This window comes from Gorilla gorilla, chromosome 10, assembly GCF_029281585.2.
Source record: "Gorilla gorilla gorilla isolate KB3781 chromosome 10, NHGRI_mGorGor1-v2.1_pri, whole genome shotgun sequence".
NCBI classification, from domain to species: domain Eukaryota; kingdom Metazoa; phylum Chordata; class Mammalia; order Primates; family Hominidae; genus Gorilla; species Gorilla gorilla.
The window spans coordinates 109,835,775-109,852,589 of record NC_073234.2 but is presented as its reverse complement, the minus strand read 5'-3'; the positions used below and the strand labels follow the sequence as shown (position 1 = coordinate 109,852,589).

Here is a 16,815-nt window from a genome sequence, read left to right as displayed (position 1 = left end):
CGATCTTGGCTCACTGCAGCCTCGACCCTCCTGGGCTCAAGCGATCTTCCCACCTCAGCCACCTGAGTAGCTGGGACCATAGGCACATGCTACCACACCTGGCTAATTTTTGTATTTTTCTTAGAAACAGGCTTTCACCATGTTGCCCAGGCTGTTCTTGAACTCCTGAGCTCAAGGCATCTGCCTGCCTTGACCTCCTAAAGTGCTAGGATTATAGGTATGAGCCACTGCGCCTGGCTTCAAATTAATTTTCAAGATTATTGACTACCTGCTGCTACTGTCTTAGTTAAGGCCCTCATTATTACTTTCCTGGACCTTTGATCTCCTTTTCTTTTTCTCTTTCTTCTATTCTTCCTCCTCAAATCTATCCTCTGCAAATAAACGACTTATTTTTCTGAAATGTAAATGTGAGTCTACCCTGTAATGTCTTCTATCCATCTAAAAGTTTAAAATCTTTCACTGGCTCTCCAAGACCATGGAATAAACTCCAGTCTTCTGCATGTGGCCTGCAAGGCCCTACCTTACCTCCCCAGGGTGTTCTCCTCTCCCCTGCCCTCCACCACTAATGTTCTTCTCCTTAATCTCCATGACTTTGCACTTGATGTTTCTTCCTTGCATCCCTTTGTTAATTTTAGCTGCTGCTTTGTGAAGTTTTCCCCGGCAGCTTCACTAGCAGAATTAGGGTTCTTTCCCTTGTCCATTCATACTACTGGTAAATATGTTATAATATTTTATAATTTTTTTGAAGTTCCTCTCTTTTTAAATTGGCACATAATTTACATATTTATGAGGTACATGTGTATTTGTTACATGCATAGAATGTGTAATGATCAAGTCAGGGTACTTGGGGTATTCATCACCTTGAGTATTTATCATTTCTATATGTTGGGAACATTTAAAGTCCTCTCTTATAGCTACTTTGAAATATATATGATTCAAATTAATTATTAACTGTACTCTGCTCTGCAACATTAGAACTTGTATTGTCTATCTAACTGGATATCTGTATTCATTAAGCAACCTCCCTTTGTCCCACCTTCCCCCCCACACATACTTCCTGGCCTTTGATATCATTTTATTCTCTACCTCCATGAGATCAGCTTTTTTTAAGCTCCCACATGAGTACATGTGATATTTGTCTTTTTGTGCCTGGCTTATTTCACTTATTGTAATGATCTCCAGCTTTATCCATATTGCTACAAATGACATGATTTCATTCTTTCTCATAGCTGAATAGTATTTCACCATATATATATACCACATTTAAAAAAATCAGTTCAGGCCAGGGGCGGTGGCTGATGCCTGTAATCCCAGCACTTTGGGAGGCCAAGGCGGGCGGATCACGAGGCCAGGAGATTGAGACTGTCCTGGCTAAAATGGAGAAACCCTGTCTCTACTAAAAATACAAAAAAAATTTAGCTGGGCGTGGTGGTGGGCGCCTGTAGTCCCAGCTACTCAGGAGGCTGAGGCAGGAGAATGGCGTGAACCTGGGAGGCAGAGCTTGCAGTGAGCTGAGATCGCGCCACTACACTCCAGCCTGGGCTACAGAGCGAGACTCCGTCTCAAAAAAAAAAAAAAAGAAAAAGTTAATCCATTAATGGACACTTATGTCGATTCTGTATCTTTGCTATTGTGAATAGTGCTGCAATAACCTGAGTCCAGGTATCCCTTTGACATGCTGATGTCTTTTCCTTTGAATAAATACCCCATTGTGGGATTACTAGATTGTATACTAGTTCTATTTTTAGTTTTTTGAGAACTCTTCGTGCTGTTTTTCATAGTAGCTGTACTAATTTACATTCCTACCAGCAGCATATAAGAGTTCCCTTTTTCTCCACATCCTTGCCAGCATCTGTTGTTATTTTTTTATAGTAGCCATTCTAATTGGGATAAGATGATATGTTGCTGTGGTTTTGATTTGCATTTCCCTGGTAATTAGTGATGTTGAGAATTTTTTCATATACCCATTGGTCGTTTGTATGTATTCTTTTGAGAAATGTTTGTGGCCTTTACCCACTTTTTAATGAGGCTTTTTTTTTTTTTTACCGTTAAGTTTTGATTTCCTTGTATATTCTAGGTATTAGTCCCTTGTCAGGTGAATGGTTTGCAAATATTTTCTCCCATTCAGTGGGTTTTTTCTTCACTCTGTTGATTGTTTCCTTTGCTGTGTTGAAGCTTTTTAGTTTAATATAGTCCCACTTGTCTATTTTTGTTCTTGTTTTCTGTGCTTTTGAAGTGTTAGCCATACTATTTTTGCTGAGACCAGTGTCCTGAAGTGTTTTCCCTATGTTTTCTTCTAGTAATTTTATAGTCCTGGGTCTTACGTTTGCATCTTTGATCCATCTTGAGTTGATTTTTGTATATGTGAGAGGTAGGGATCCAATTTAATTCTTCTGCATATGGATATTCAGTTTTCCCAGCACCATTTATTGAAGGGGACATTCTTTCCCAAATGTATGTCCTTAGTGCCTTTGTCAAAACTAGATGGCTATTTGTGGATTTCTTTCTGGGTATAATAATGTTTCCTTTGTATATCTGGGTGCTCTTGTGTTGGGTGCATATATGTTTAGAATTGTTATCCTCTTGCTGAATTGATCCTCTTACTATTATATCATGACCTTTGTCTCTTTTTACTGTTTTTGACTTAAAGCCTGTTTTAACAGATATATGTATAGCTACTCCTACTCCTGCTCTCTTTTAGTTTCTGTTTGCATAGAATGTCTTTTTCCATCCCTTTACTTTCAGTCTATGTGTTGTTATAGGTGAAATGAATTTCGCTGTTTTTGGAATTCTCTTTTTGTCTTTGATTTTTGACAGTTTGACTATAACGTGCTTTGTGGAAGACCTTTCTGCATTGTATTTGGGAATCTCTGAGCCTCTTGTATCTGGATGTTTAAATCCCTTGCTAGACTTCAGAAGTTTTTATCTATTATTTCATTAAGTAGGTTTTCTATGCATTTTATTTTCTCTTTGCCTTATGAGACTCTGAAAATGAGAATATTTAGTTGCCTTGTGGTGCCCATATGTCACAAAGGCTTTGCTCACTGTTTTTTATTCTTTATCTTTTGTCTGATTGGGTTATTTGAAAGACCTATCTTCAGGTTCTGAGATTCTTTCTTCTGCTTGATCTAGTCTGTTGTTGAAGCTTTCAAATGTATTTTGTATTTCACTCAGTGAAGTCTTCAGTTCCAGAATTTGATTCTTTTTTTTTAATGATACCTATCTTTTTCATAAATTTCTCATTCATATTCTAGGAATTGTTTTTCTGATTTCTTTATGTTATTTTTCAGTATTCTCTTGTATCTCACTGAGCTTCTTTAAAATCAATATTTTAAATTCTTTTTCCAGAATTTTGTGAATTTATTTTTGATTGGGATTTGTTGCTGGAGAATTATTGTGTTCCTTTGGAGGTATGATATTTTCTTGCTGTGATGTTAGTAGCTGGGTGGGTGAGCCCAGTCTCAGGTTCCTGGGAAGAGTCCTTAGTTGCCAGTGGTGGCTGAGTTGTGTGATCTCCAGGCCTCTGGATTGTGTGCTCTGGCATGGGGGGTGGGTGAGGCCAGGTGGGCTTGTCTTTAGACTCCCCAGTGGTGCGTATAGGTGCTGGCTGTGTTAGGAAGGGGTGGGGTGATCCTTAGGCCCCCAGCACAATGTTCATGTTGTGAGAGGCAGTGTCTGTGCTGCAGCCCTACTGCTGGGGAGGGCAGAGTTGCTTTCAGTGATACCAGCTATATGCAGGCAAGTATTAGGAACATGCATTTCACTTGCATTTTAGCCCTGGTGGTGGCAGACCATACTTGGCTTGTGTTTCAGTCCTGGTGGTGCAGCCTGTGTTTCACTCACATTTTAGTCCTGGTGGTGGCAGCTCATGCTTGGCTTGTGCTTTAGCCTGGGCAGTGGAAGCTCATGCTTTGCTTATTCCTTAGTCCTGGTAGCACAGTGATGGCAGCTGTGGGTGAGGGACTCTGGGCACATGAAAATGAGTGGTGGCTCCACTGCTGGAAGCAGTGGCTGAGATTGGAGCCAGAGGTGTGCACTTTGGCCCCAGCATCAGGAACCAGGCATGGTGGTAGCTGTGGGCTGGGTATGTCAGTGGGACTCCAGGGATGTGAAGAAACAGGTGCTGTTAAGCCCAAGCACAAGGTGCAGTCTGTTGGGACTGGGTTCTCAAAATGGTGTCTTACTATAGCTGCAGGACTGGGATGGGGAGTGGAGAGGTTAGTGTGCCCCAGCGTGAGCTCCCTCTCTGGAGCAATGCTGTTGTGCACTCTTCATGCAGTTCGCTTTGTTAGTTTCAGGGCCTATGAGGGTCCAGGGCCTCTACTGTGGCTAGGATTGCAAGTATCCATGGTGGGAATGTGGACCCCTGGGCATCTCTCATTTACCCTTTCCCCAGACTGGGAAGTCTCTCCAGGCTCTTAGCTAATCTCGGATAAGCAGGCTGCCTCACTTCTCTCTCCTTCCTTGATTTAGGTGTTTCCTGTCACCTCTTTGTTGAATTCCTTAATGTTTTACAATTTAAAAACTTTCTGAATATTACTTTGAATAGGTAATATGTGCACATGGTAAAAAAATTTTAAGTCCAGAAAGTTTAAATAGTCCATTTTCTCTCATCCTTATTCAGTCAGCAATTGTTGGTTAACAAGTATATTCCACTGACCATCATAAACTCCTTGAGGACAAGGATTTTCTTTTATTTATTTCTGTATTCCTGTATCCAACAAAGTGTCTAGCATATTAAAGGTACTTAGAAAATATCCATGGAGTACTCTGAATATGGGCAGGCTCTTCTTTCCTCATGAGAAGTGTGCTTGACTTGATGGTCTGTATATTTTTTATATCTCTCAAAACCCTTTTACTGTAAGTAGACCATTCAGTAAATGTGGTATAGCAGTCACTTAATAAATATTGGTTGTTTAATCAGTTTTTAAAAGTATATGGTTTTAACATTAACCTGTGTGTCTTGAGGATGGCTTTTATTTATCTCCTTTTTCTGGCTGTGAAAAATTTTATACTTGCTTTGTGACAGATTCAAAATAATGAAGAGAATGTTTGTGTTAACTGCAGTAAAATATCAGTTAAACTCAGTTTTAAGTATCAATTTCTCTTTAACTTTTCAGATTAAGGCATAAATCTCATAGAAATAAAATTAAATCAGGATTTATTTAAAAAACAATTTTCAGGATATGCTGTTGCATCAGTAGACAATCTTTATTGTGTATTAGCAGCCATATTATGGGTAGCCTTTTCTATTTCAGAAGAAAGGTGGGACTGTGAGCAAAGAAGAATATACAACTCACACAGAGGTGCTAAGTGCTCATAAATCTTCTGGAAAGTCCCCATGTTATTGTAACAGACCTTACATTAAGAAATGTTAAAATGAATTCGGACAAGAATCATCTTTGCCTTTCAGATCACAACTTTCAGAGACTTTGGTAATTTACACTAAGCATTTGAGGTTGAGTCATTACTATGTCCTACTTTCTAGATTCTTTTGTGTGAATTAAGCTGTGCAGAGGCAGACAGTACAATCGTAAAAATAGAATAACATTTTAATTTAGAGTGCTTGGTGGTTGATTGCTAACCACTTGAATACATATCTTCTTCCTTTTCTCATTCCTTGCTCTCCCTTGTTTCTTTCTAAATCACAATTACAGAGCCTGGCACCTTACCAGGGCTTTGAAGGGTCTGCTCCCAGCTGCACTTCAGGTTCTGGCAGGGCGTCAAGTTGTGACTTTTTTTTGTACGCAAGACATCCTGGATGGCTATCCAAAGGCTGTTTGGGTGACTAGTGCAGGATTATCTCTGGATTTTGAAGAAATTCATTTCTAATGTTTTGTTTATAAGTAAAGTAAATGCCTGGTGTAGGTCCTCCCTAGACTTTTAATGTTGTTTTTTAAAAAACATCATTCACTTTGAGGGCATGTGGTATTTAAAACATTGTTTTGAAATATTCAAAGGCATAGCATGTGCTTTTAATGGAATGTGTTTTGGAAGCTTTCCATGAGCATCAGCAGCTGTGCTTTTTTGAATATTTTGAATTACCATACTTTGGGGCAGACATTGTACTACTCACTGCTTAAAAAATACAGTGCCTATGCAAAATAAAATGTCATATGGAGGTCTGTAAAGCTGGGACTAGTCAAAAGAAGTGGTAGGAAGGACACGTGGATGCGATTATGTATTTGTAATGGTTGCAAAGAGAAGATGAAGAATTTGGAAAAAGGTTGTACTAGTCTTTTAAAAACTGCCTTTCACTGAGACTAGCCCAACAAGTGCTCACTGATTAACAGGCCGATCGAGATAATGTTTCACTTTTTTTCGCTTATTACTGTTTGAACTTTGTACTTTACTTTAAAAAATTTTCAATATGAATTTCTGTATTTAGTAAACTGCACAGTAGGAGACGTTTTATTGTGTATTTCAAGCATCTATAATGTATGTGTAAGTGTCTTGCAGATAATTGATAGCTGTGTATTGACTGATTGAAATCAAAGAAGTCTAACCATGGTAGGAATTTAAAATTGTGTTAGAAATTTTGAGTTTGATAAACCTTATTATAAGTAAATATTAATACAAGAGAAAGCCATTGTATTAGTTACTTGTGGCTGCTGTTACAAATTACCATATAATAGGTGTCTCAAAACAACAAAAAAATTATTCTTTCAACATTTTAGAGATTAGAAGTCAGAAATCAAGTTGTTGGCCAAGCCACGTTCCCTCTGAAGGCTCTGGGTTAGAATCTTTTCCTTGCCTTTTCCAGCTTTTTGTGGCTGTAGGTTTTCCTTGGCTTATGGCTACATCTTTCGAGTCTCTGTCTCCGTGGTCACATTGCCTCTTCCTCTTCAGTCTCAAACTCCCTCTCCTTCTCTCTTAGAAGGATACATGTGATTGTTTTGGGTCCACTTATATAATCCAGCATAAGCCTCTTCTCTTAAGATCCTTAATTTAATCACCCCACCCTTTTTTTAAAAGAATATAAAGTAATATTCATAGCATCCAGAGATTAGGAAATGACATATTTTGAGGGGCTAGCATTCAGCCCACTATTGTTTGGAAGACTTTCTGAATTTGGAGGAGAAAAGTGAATCGAGGCTAAAGTAGCATTAGAATGGTGAGCACATTATTTGTTCATTTGTTATTTTTGAGCTCTTAATATGTGCCTGTGGTTTTTTAGGTGCTGGGGTTATGAACATGAGTAAGACATGTTTCTTGTCATGGACAAAGTTACATTCCATGTGTTGTATATACTAAAATGCAAGATAAAACACAGAATAATGAACTATATATGTTTGGGAGGGTCTTTACTTCATGGAGGAAGTAATGCATTCCTGAGCTGGGTTTTGAAGGCTGAATAGGAATTCACTAGATCAGAATACAGAGAGATGGAAAAAGCCTTCTGAGCAAGGAAATTAGCTTTTACAAAGCCATGGCAGTAGAAAACAGCAGTATGTGCTCAGGAAGCTAAGTGGTAATTAGTGCAATGAGACAAATTTTAGATTTGTTTTCATTTCTTTTTTTTTTTTTTTTTGAGACGGAGTTTTGCTCTGTCACCGAGGCTGGAGTGCAGTGGTGTGATCTTGGCTCACTGCAAGCTCTGCCTCCCAGGTTCACGCCATTCTCCTGCCTCAGCCTCCCGAGTAGCTGGGACTACAGGCGCCTGTCACCATGCCCAGCTAATTTTTTTTGTATTTTTAGTAGAGATGGGGTTTCACCGTGTTAGCCAGGGCGGTCTCAATCTCCTGACCTCGCCACCTTGGCCTCCCAAAGTGCTGGGATTACAGGCGTGAGCCACCGCACTGGCCTGTTTTCATTTCTTATATACACATTAGCTATTAAAATCTCCCATTTTGCCAGCTACAGCGTAAATATTCTTTGCTGTGATGGTTCTTAAAGCAAAAATCTTTTCATAGATTAAGACGGTCTGTGAACAGCCATTAAATACATGAAAAAGTGCTTCAGGAAAATGTAAATTAAAATCATAAGGAGATACCACTTTATGCCTCCTAGAAGGGCTACAATTAAAGGGACTCACAACATCACATTATTACCCACATGACAGGTGGGTTTGGTTGCTTGGCAGGTATCATCAACTCAGTGCTCACAACCAAAGAGGATTTAGCATGAGGATTTTATTACTTGCAACAAGTAAGGAGAACATGGGGATAGTTCCTAAAGCAGGGGCCTGAGTCAGGTTTTATAAGTGTAGGATAACAAGTCATGATCTGATTGGATCTTGCAATGAGGTGGTACTGGAGGCATGATCTGACTGGATCCCTCCATGGGATGATGCCAGAGCTTGATCTGATTGGATCCTGGATCCTGCCATGCAATGTCTGCTTCTTAATTCAGTCCCCATTTCTTGGTCCAAGCACTTAGGTTCCTCCTGAGATTGCAGTCTTGGCTCATCTGAGCATGCTCAGGTTATGTGAGCTGAGGGTCCATGGGAGCTGAAAAATAACTCACAATTTATTACATAAAAGTTGAACCAGAGGCAGCCCCCTTTCATCTCTCTCCTCCTGCTCCTTTTTCTCCTCCTTTCTCCTCCCCCTCCCTTTTTTCCTCCCTCCCTCTCCCCCTTTCCCTCGCTCCCCTCCTCTCTCCCTCCCCGTCTTTCTTACCCCCTCCCTTTCTCTCTCTCTCTCTCTCACTCGTTCCCTAACATTAAAGAGAAAATGCTGCTATCCGTGACTTCCAGGCCCGGGATTTCGACTTTTGGCTACAATAGAAACAACAAGAAGCCATATGTGTCATTGGCTCAGCAGATGGCACCACCTAGCCCAAGCAACAGTACACCTAACAGCAGTAGTGGAAGCAATGGAAATGACCAGCTGAGCAAAACCAACCTATACATCCGAGGATTGCAACCAGGCACTACTGACCAAGATCTTGTCCAGCTGTGTCAGCCATTTGGCAAGATTGTTTCCACTAAGGCCATACTGGACAAAACCACAAACAAATGTAAAGGCTATGGCTTTGTAGATTTTGACAGCCCTTCAGCAGCACAGAAAGCTGTAACAGCACTGAAGGCCAGCGGTGTACAGGCACAGATGGCAAAGCAACAGGAACAGGACCCCACAAATTTATACATCTCAAACCTCCCACTGTCAATGGATGAGCAGGAACTGGAGGGGATGCTGAAGCCCTTTGGCCAGGTTATCTCCACCCGTATCCTTCGAGATACCAGTGGGACCAGCAGAGGTGTTGGCCTTGCAAGGATGGAGTCCACAGAGAAGTGTGAAGCCATCATCACCCACTTTAATGGAAAATATATTAAGACACCCCCTGGAGTACCAGCCCCATCCGATCCCTTGCTTTGCAGATTTGCTGATGGCGGGCCAAAGAAACGACAGAACCAAGGAAAATTTGTGCAAAATGGACGGGCTTGGCCAAGGAATGGAGACATGGGCGTCATGGCCTTGACCTATGACCCCACCACAGCTCTTCAGAATGGGTTTTACCCAGCCCCTTATAACATCACCCCCAACAGGATGCTTAGTCTGCACTCTCCCCATACCTTTCCTCTCCTGTGTCTTCATATCAGAGAGTGACTCAGACATCTCCTCTACAAGTACCTAACCCATCCTGGATGCACCACCATTCATAACTCATGCAGCCTTCAGGTTCAGTTCTGACACCAGGGATGGACCATCCCATTTCTCTCCAGCCTGCCTCCATGATGGGACCCCTTACCCAGCAACTGGGCCATCTCTGCCTCAGCAGCACAGGCACGTATATGCCGACGGCTGCAGCTATGCAAGGAGCTTACATCTCCCAGTACACCCCTGTGCCTTCTTCCAGTGTTTCAGTCGAGGAGAGCAGCGGCCAACAGAACCAAGTGGCAGTGGACGCACCCTCAGAGCATGGGGTCTATTCTTTCCAGTTCAACAAGTAACAGTGGGATTCCCCTCCCCATCTTTACTGAATAGAAATGAATTCTTGGAGATACTCATGCTCCCAGATTCCAGAGGGTTAACCAGGAATGGAGACCATCCGTCAGCCCTGCTAAGGACTAACACTTAGCCATCGTTTTTCACAGGCCTGGGCCTGGAAAAAGAAATCTCTACGTTCCTGCCCTTTACTATTGCTGATGGAGCCTGGGGGAACCATCACTTTTTTTGTGTGCTACATTCAAGGAGATCAAAAAAACTTTTTTTCATTTGCAAAAAAAAAAAAAAAAAAAAGTTGAACCAGATTGGTCTGGTGCAGCTACAAGGTATTGGGAAAAATGTGGAGCAAACAGAATTCTCAATATGTTGGCTGGGCATGGTGGCTCACACCTGTAATCCCAGTACTTTGGGAGGCTGAGATGGGCAGATCACTTGATGTCGGGAATTCAAGACCAGCCTGACCAACATGGAGAAACCCCATCTCTACTAAAAATACAAAATCAGCCGGGTGTGCTGGCACATGCCTGTAATCCCAGCTACTTGGGAGGTGGAGGCAGGAGAATCACTTGAACCTAGGAGGCAGAGGCTGTGATGAACTGAGATTGCGCCATTGCACTCCAGCCTGGGCAACAAGAGTGAAACTCCATCTCAGAAAAAAAAAGAAAAATTCTCATATGTTTTTGGTTGGAATAGAAAATGGTACAACCACGTTGGAAGAAGATTTGGCAGTTTCTTACACAAAGTTAAATATAAACCTGCTCCATGACCCAGCAATTCCACTCTTAAATGTTTACCACCACCCACCCCCAAACTGAAAATGTGTCCACAGAAAGTCTTGTACGAGAATATTCATAGCAGCTATATTCTTTGTAACCAGAAACAACCAAATGCGCATCAGCAGGAGAATGGATAAACAATATGTGGTATATTTAAATGATGAAATGCTATTCAGCCTTAGAAAGGAACAGACTACTGAGATACACAAAAACATAGGTGAATCTCACAGCTATTTGGGTGAAACAAGGCAAATACATGAGAGTACGTACTGTGTGATTTCACTTTAATATGTTCTGGATCAGGTGGAGCTATGGTGAGAATAACCACAAAAGTGGTTGCCTCTTGTGGGTGGGGTGATGGGGAAGGAGTATGAAGGAACTTTCTGGAGTGATGGGACTGTTTTATATCTTGATGAAATTGAGGCTTTCTTGAATTCTTCCTTTTGTGAACTCATGAAATTGTGTACATTCATGTGCTGCATATAACCACATACACAACAGTGGTACCATAAGATTATAATGGAGCTAAAAAATTTCTATTGCCTAGTGATTTGTGTTACAGTTGCTGTTGGAAATGGGTATTCAGTGTCGCGGAAATCAACACTAAGATAAAGGATTTCTCAGCAAGGCTAATTTACTTTCTGCAGAAAGGGTGCCACTCACTAGCAGTCTTGCCATGAGAGCACACACAAACAAAGGAGACAGGGTCATTTATAATCTAACGCGTCCACGCTATGGCTGTGTCCAGTTGCCATTGGCTGGAACGGGACTTCACATTCTGTTCTTGTCCTGATTGGCTAGCAACTTAGAACCTCCCAAAAGAGGTAAAGGTAGGGGAGAACAAAGGAAAGGAGGAAGTAACTTGTGGAATACTGAGAAAGGCCAAAACACCTCCACATAAGGAAGAGAAACAGGCTATAACCTAATGCTTGCTTGGGCCTATATAGGCATGCCAGGGCAAATATCTAGGCCAAAAGGTGGGGGCTAAGAACACAAAGTATATTGGTTTCTTTATTATGGCTAGCAGATATTTAAGAATATTACCACAGGTCTTTGAGTAAATTTTGCTTCTAAGAGAGGCTACTATTTATTCTCAATTAGACTGGAAGGAAAGTCCCTTTGAAGAGGAACCTGTACTTCATTTTGTACAGTTGCCTCCAATATTTAGTACAGTAACATGTTGTACAGGTTTGTAGCCTACAAGCAATAGGCTATATACCATATATCTTAGGTGTATAATAGGCGATAATCATCTAGGTTTGTGTAAGTACCATACATTCTTTGATGTTCACACAACAATGAAATCACTTAACAATGAGTTTATCAGAGCATATCCTTGTTAAGTGATGCATGGAGATAATATTTGTGCATTTCATTATATGTAAATTTTACTTAAAGGACTATAAACAAGCATATGAATAAAAGAGAAATAGTAGAATAAATTTTTTAAAAATGAATATTACATATCCATGTGGTAGCCTCACAACCATGAGGAGAATTAAGCCAACAGGATTTGTTGGAAGAAAAACGAAAAGGACTACAGTCCTTGACATGATGCTGAGCCCAATTTTTGAATCACTCTCCCTTCCAAGTCCCTTTTTAAAAAATTGTGGATTATAAGGTTGGTTGCAGTGGCTCATTCCTGTAATCCTAACATTTTAGCAGGTCAAGGTGGGAGGATGGCTCCAGTGTGGGAGTTCAAGCCAAGCCTGGGCAACATAGTGGGACCTTGTCTCTACAAAATAAAAATAAAAATTAAAATAAATTTAAAAATTTTAAAAAGCCAGGCCTAATGACATGTGGCTGTAGTCCCAGCTACTTGGGAGACTGAGGTGACTTGAGCTTGGGAGATTGATGGTGCAGTAAGCTGTGATCATGCCATTGCACTCCAGCGTGGATGACAGAATGAGAATGTCTCAAAAAAAATTATGAATTATAATATACATATAGAAAAGTACACAACAATGTACAGCTGAGTGATTTACAAAGCAAGTTACAAGGCAAACCTCCATATATCCACAAAAATCAAGAAGTAGAACGTTACTAGCCTCATCAAGTAATATTTTGCTGACTTTAATGATAATATAGTTCCTTTCTTTATACATGCTTATACCTAAGCATGTATCCCCTATATACTATAGTGCTTGTATTTAATTTTTAAACTTTATATATTTGTAATAATCTATTTGTAATAATTTAGTGTATATTCTTTTATGTTTGGCTTCTTCTGGACAATATGTCTGTAATATTCACCCTATGTATATGGAGTATCTATAGCAGGGGTGTCCAGTCTTTCGGCTTCCCTGGGCCACACTGGAAGAAGAATTATTTTGGGCCACACATAAAATACACTAACAGTAACGAAAGCTGATGAACTAAAAAACAAAACAAAACAAAAAAAACCATGCAAAACAAACTCTCATAAGGTTTTAAGAAAGTTTATGAATTTGTATCGGGCTGCATTCAAAGCCATCATAGGCTGTATGTGGCCCATGGGCTACAGGTTGGACAAACTTGATCTATAGCTTATTTTTATTGCAGTATAGTGCTAGTTCCATTATACCACTATTCGTTTCTTCAACTGTTGATGGTCATTGGATTTGTTTCTAGGTTTCAGTTGTTAGGAATAATACTGCTATGAACAGTATCATATAAATCTTTTTGTGGACCTGTGTATACCACATTTCAAGTGGATATATGCCCAGGAGAGGAATTACTGAGTCATACTATATGTTTTTTTTTTAACCTTAGTAGATAATGCTAGTTTTTTTTCCAAAGTGAATATGCCAGTTTACACTACAACCTTTGCTTCCTCTCCTCTCCAGACTTATCGTCAGTCTTTTTGGTTTTCTCATTGAGATTTAAATATTATGAATAATTTTTACAAATTAGTAATTAAAAAGATAATTCAATAGAAAAAATTGGGCAAAAGATGCAAATGGATATTTTATAAAAGAGGATACCTAAATGGCCAGTAAACAAAGAAAAGGTGCTCGGTCTCATTATTTATCTGGGAATCACCTTTTAGATTTTAGACGTACTATTTTTCCTGCCTTGAGTTACTGAATATTTTTTCCTATATTGTGGCAACTTTGTGCTTCTGCTTTTCACATTTAGATCTTCAGTCCAACTAGAATTAATTTTAGTGTGTAATAAAAAGAAAGGCGCAAGTTTCTTTTTTTCTACAAGGTTATCTAGTTGTCCCAGTGGCCTTTATTGAAGACTCTCTTCTCCTTACGGTTCAGCAAAACCACCTTTGTTCTAAATTATCTTATATGGGTAGGTCAGTTTATGGGCTGTATCCTGTTTTATTGGTCTCTTTGTCTATAATTAAGCCAATGGCATACTATACCATCTTAATTACTGTATATTTGTAGTAAGTATTGATATATAGTAAAGTCTTCTCATTTTTTTCTTTAAAATCATTTCCACTGTTGTTGGCCTGTCTTTTGTATTTCCACATACATTTTTGAATCAGCATGTTAAGTTTCTCACACATAGAGACACACTCATTTGGATATTAATTGATATCACATCATCTGTAGATTGGGGAGAATTTGTCTCTTTAGAATGTTTTCTAATCCATACACCTAGTCCATATCTCTATTAGGTCTTTTTTAGTTTATTTCAGTAGCTAGCCACAGTTTTCCTATAATAAATAGTTTGCACATCTTTTTACCTAGGTTTTTGATATTTTTTATGTTATTAAGAATGTCTTTAAACATACATTGTTGTTAAAGAATATCACTATTGAAAAAAACAAAAAATATTTTGTTGCTGGCATATGGAATGCAATTAATTTTTGTATATTGCTCTATCTGCCAATCTTGCTAACTTGCTTTTTCTAATTATTTTTCTGTAAATTTGTTTAGATTTTCTACATACACAATCAGAACATGTATATATAAAGATTTTTCTTTTTTTTAGTTTTTATACCTTCTATTCCTTTGTTTTGTTCTAGTTCTTCAATACAATATTGAATAAAAGTGGCAATAATGGACTTTCTTGTTTTGATCACATTCTCAGAAAAAGATGTTTTAAGATTTTAAAGTCAGGTATGGTGTTTTAACATACTCTTTTTATATACACCTTTGATGAGATTGATGCACTTTTAAGTTTCTAGTTTGCTAGGTTTATTTTTCTCTTTTTTTATTGAGGTGAAATTAATATAGCATAACATTAACTATTTTAAAGTATATAATTTAGTGGCATTTATTACATTCACAACATTGCGTAACAACCACCATTATCTAGTTCCAAAACATTTTACCACATCAAAGAAAACCTTGTACCCATTAAGCAGTCAACTCCCATTTCCCCATTCCCTTAGTCCCTGGAAATCATCAGTCTACCTTCTATGTATTTATCTATTCTGGATATTTCATATAAATGGAATCATACAGGAATGGTAGGTATTTTATGTTAGTTCTGACAGTCCCTGAGCTGCTTATTTATTTTGTATGTCTATTTTCTGTCTATTGTTCAGCCGAGTAATTTTTGTAGTTGTATCTTCCCAGTGCATTAATTCTTTTCCTCTTCCTCTCTCTTTCTGCTGATGAGCTCATCTAATATTTTTATTTTGGTCATTGTATTTTTTTCTTTTCTTTTTAAAGACAGAGTCTCGGTCTGTCGCCCAGGCTGGAGTGCAGTGACACAATCTTGGCTCACTGCAGCCTCTGCCTCCCGGATTCAAGCAGTTCTCCTGCCTCAGCCTCCTGAGTAGCTGGACTACAGGCGCATGCCACATCACCTGGCTAATTTTTGTATTTTTAGTAGAGACAGGGTTTCACCATGTTGGCCAGGCTGATCTCGAACTCCTGGCCTCAAGTGACCCACCTGCCTCAGCCTCCCAAAGTGCTGGGATTACAGGCATGAGCCACCAGGCTTAGCCGTATTTTTCAGTTTTAAAATTTCCACTTGGTTCTTCTTTTTACCTTCTTTTCTGAGACTTGTATTTCTTTGCTGTGACCCTCTTTTCATTTATTTCAAGCTTGTTTGTCATTGTTTGTTTAAGCATTTTTATCATCAGTGCTTTAAAGTCTTTGTCAGATAACCATAACATCTCTGTCATCATAGTGTTGGCTTGTTATCTTTTTTCATTCAGTTTGAAATCTTCATTCTTGATATGATCAGTGGATTTCTTTTTTTTACGTATGTATGTATGTATTTATTTATTTTTGAGATGGAGTCTTCCTCTGTCGCCCAGGCGGGAGTGCTGTGGTGTGATCACAGCTCACTGCAACCTCTGCCTCCTGGGTTCTAGCGTTCTCCTGCCTCAGCCTCCTGAGTAGCTGAGATGACAGGCGTGCACCACCACACCCTGCTAATTTTTGTATTTTTAGTAGAGATGGGGTTTTGCCATGTTGGCCAGGCTGGTCTCGAACTCCTGACCTCAGGTGATCCACCTGCCTCGGCCTCCCAAAGTGCTGGGATTACAGGTGTAAGCCACTGTGCCTGTCCGACCAGTGGTTCTCTATCGAAACTTGGACATTTGGGATATTATAATATTGTAGATTCTATCTAAACCTTTTGTTTTAGCTGGCTTTTTCTGACACTTTTCTGGTAGAGGAAAGAGGGCATACTACCTTGTTTTTGCCAGGTGGGGATGGAAGTACAAGGTTTTTTTGTTTGTGTTTTTGTTTTTTTTTAAGAGGTGGGAATCTTGCTTTGTTACCTGGGCTAGAGTGTGGTGACATAATCATACCTCACTGCAGCCTTGAACTGGGCTTAAGCAATCCTCCTACCTTAGCCTCCCAAGTACCTGGGCATATAGGCACATGCCACCATGCCTAGCTAATGACTTTTTTTTGTTTGTTTTTGAGACAGGGTCTCACTGTGTTGCCCAGGCTGGTCTCGAACTCCTGGTCTCAACCAATCCTCCCACCTCACTTTCTGAGTGGCTGGGATTTGCAGTCACAAGCCATAGTGCCTAGCAAGTCGAGGTTTCTAAGTTGGCCTCTGTTGACACCTTAGTTTTTTTTTGGGAGGGGGGTTGCGGGAGGGGTCTTTGTTATTGCCAGGTAGCTGTAGTTCTGGCTCCCCATGTGATCTTCCCTGATACCCTGGAGAGGGTAGCCTCATTACTATTGGTGGTTCTGCCTGTCATAAGTCTCCACTAGTTCTTCTGTGCCAGCATTTCAGTGGGGTGA

At 39.8% G+C, this 16,815-nt stretch overlaps 2 protein-coding genes across 11 annotated transcripts in view; both read left to right on the top strand.

Annotated features, from left to right (window-relative positions):
- Nucleotides 1–16,815, top strand: part of CEP83 (centrosomal protein 83) — a 164,573-nt gene that overhangs the window by 29,122 nt on the left and 118,636 nt on the right. The gene's annotated exons all lie outside the window — the stretch shown is intronic.
- On the top strand, nucleotides 8,446–10,162 carry LOC101144910 (RNA-binding motif, single-stranded-interacting protein 2-like). The gene is given in 2 exon segments (XM_055357418.2): nucleotides 8,446–9,495; nucleotides 9,498–10,162. Coding segments are annotated over 2 exon segments (1,218 nt in total). The 5' UTR covers nucleotides 8,446–8,675; the 3' UTR covers nucleotides 9,896–10,162.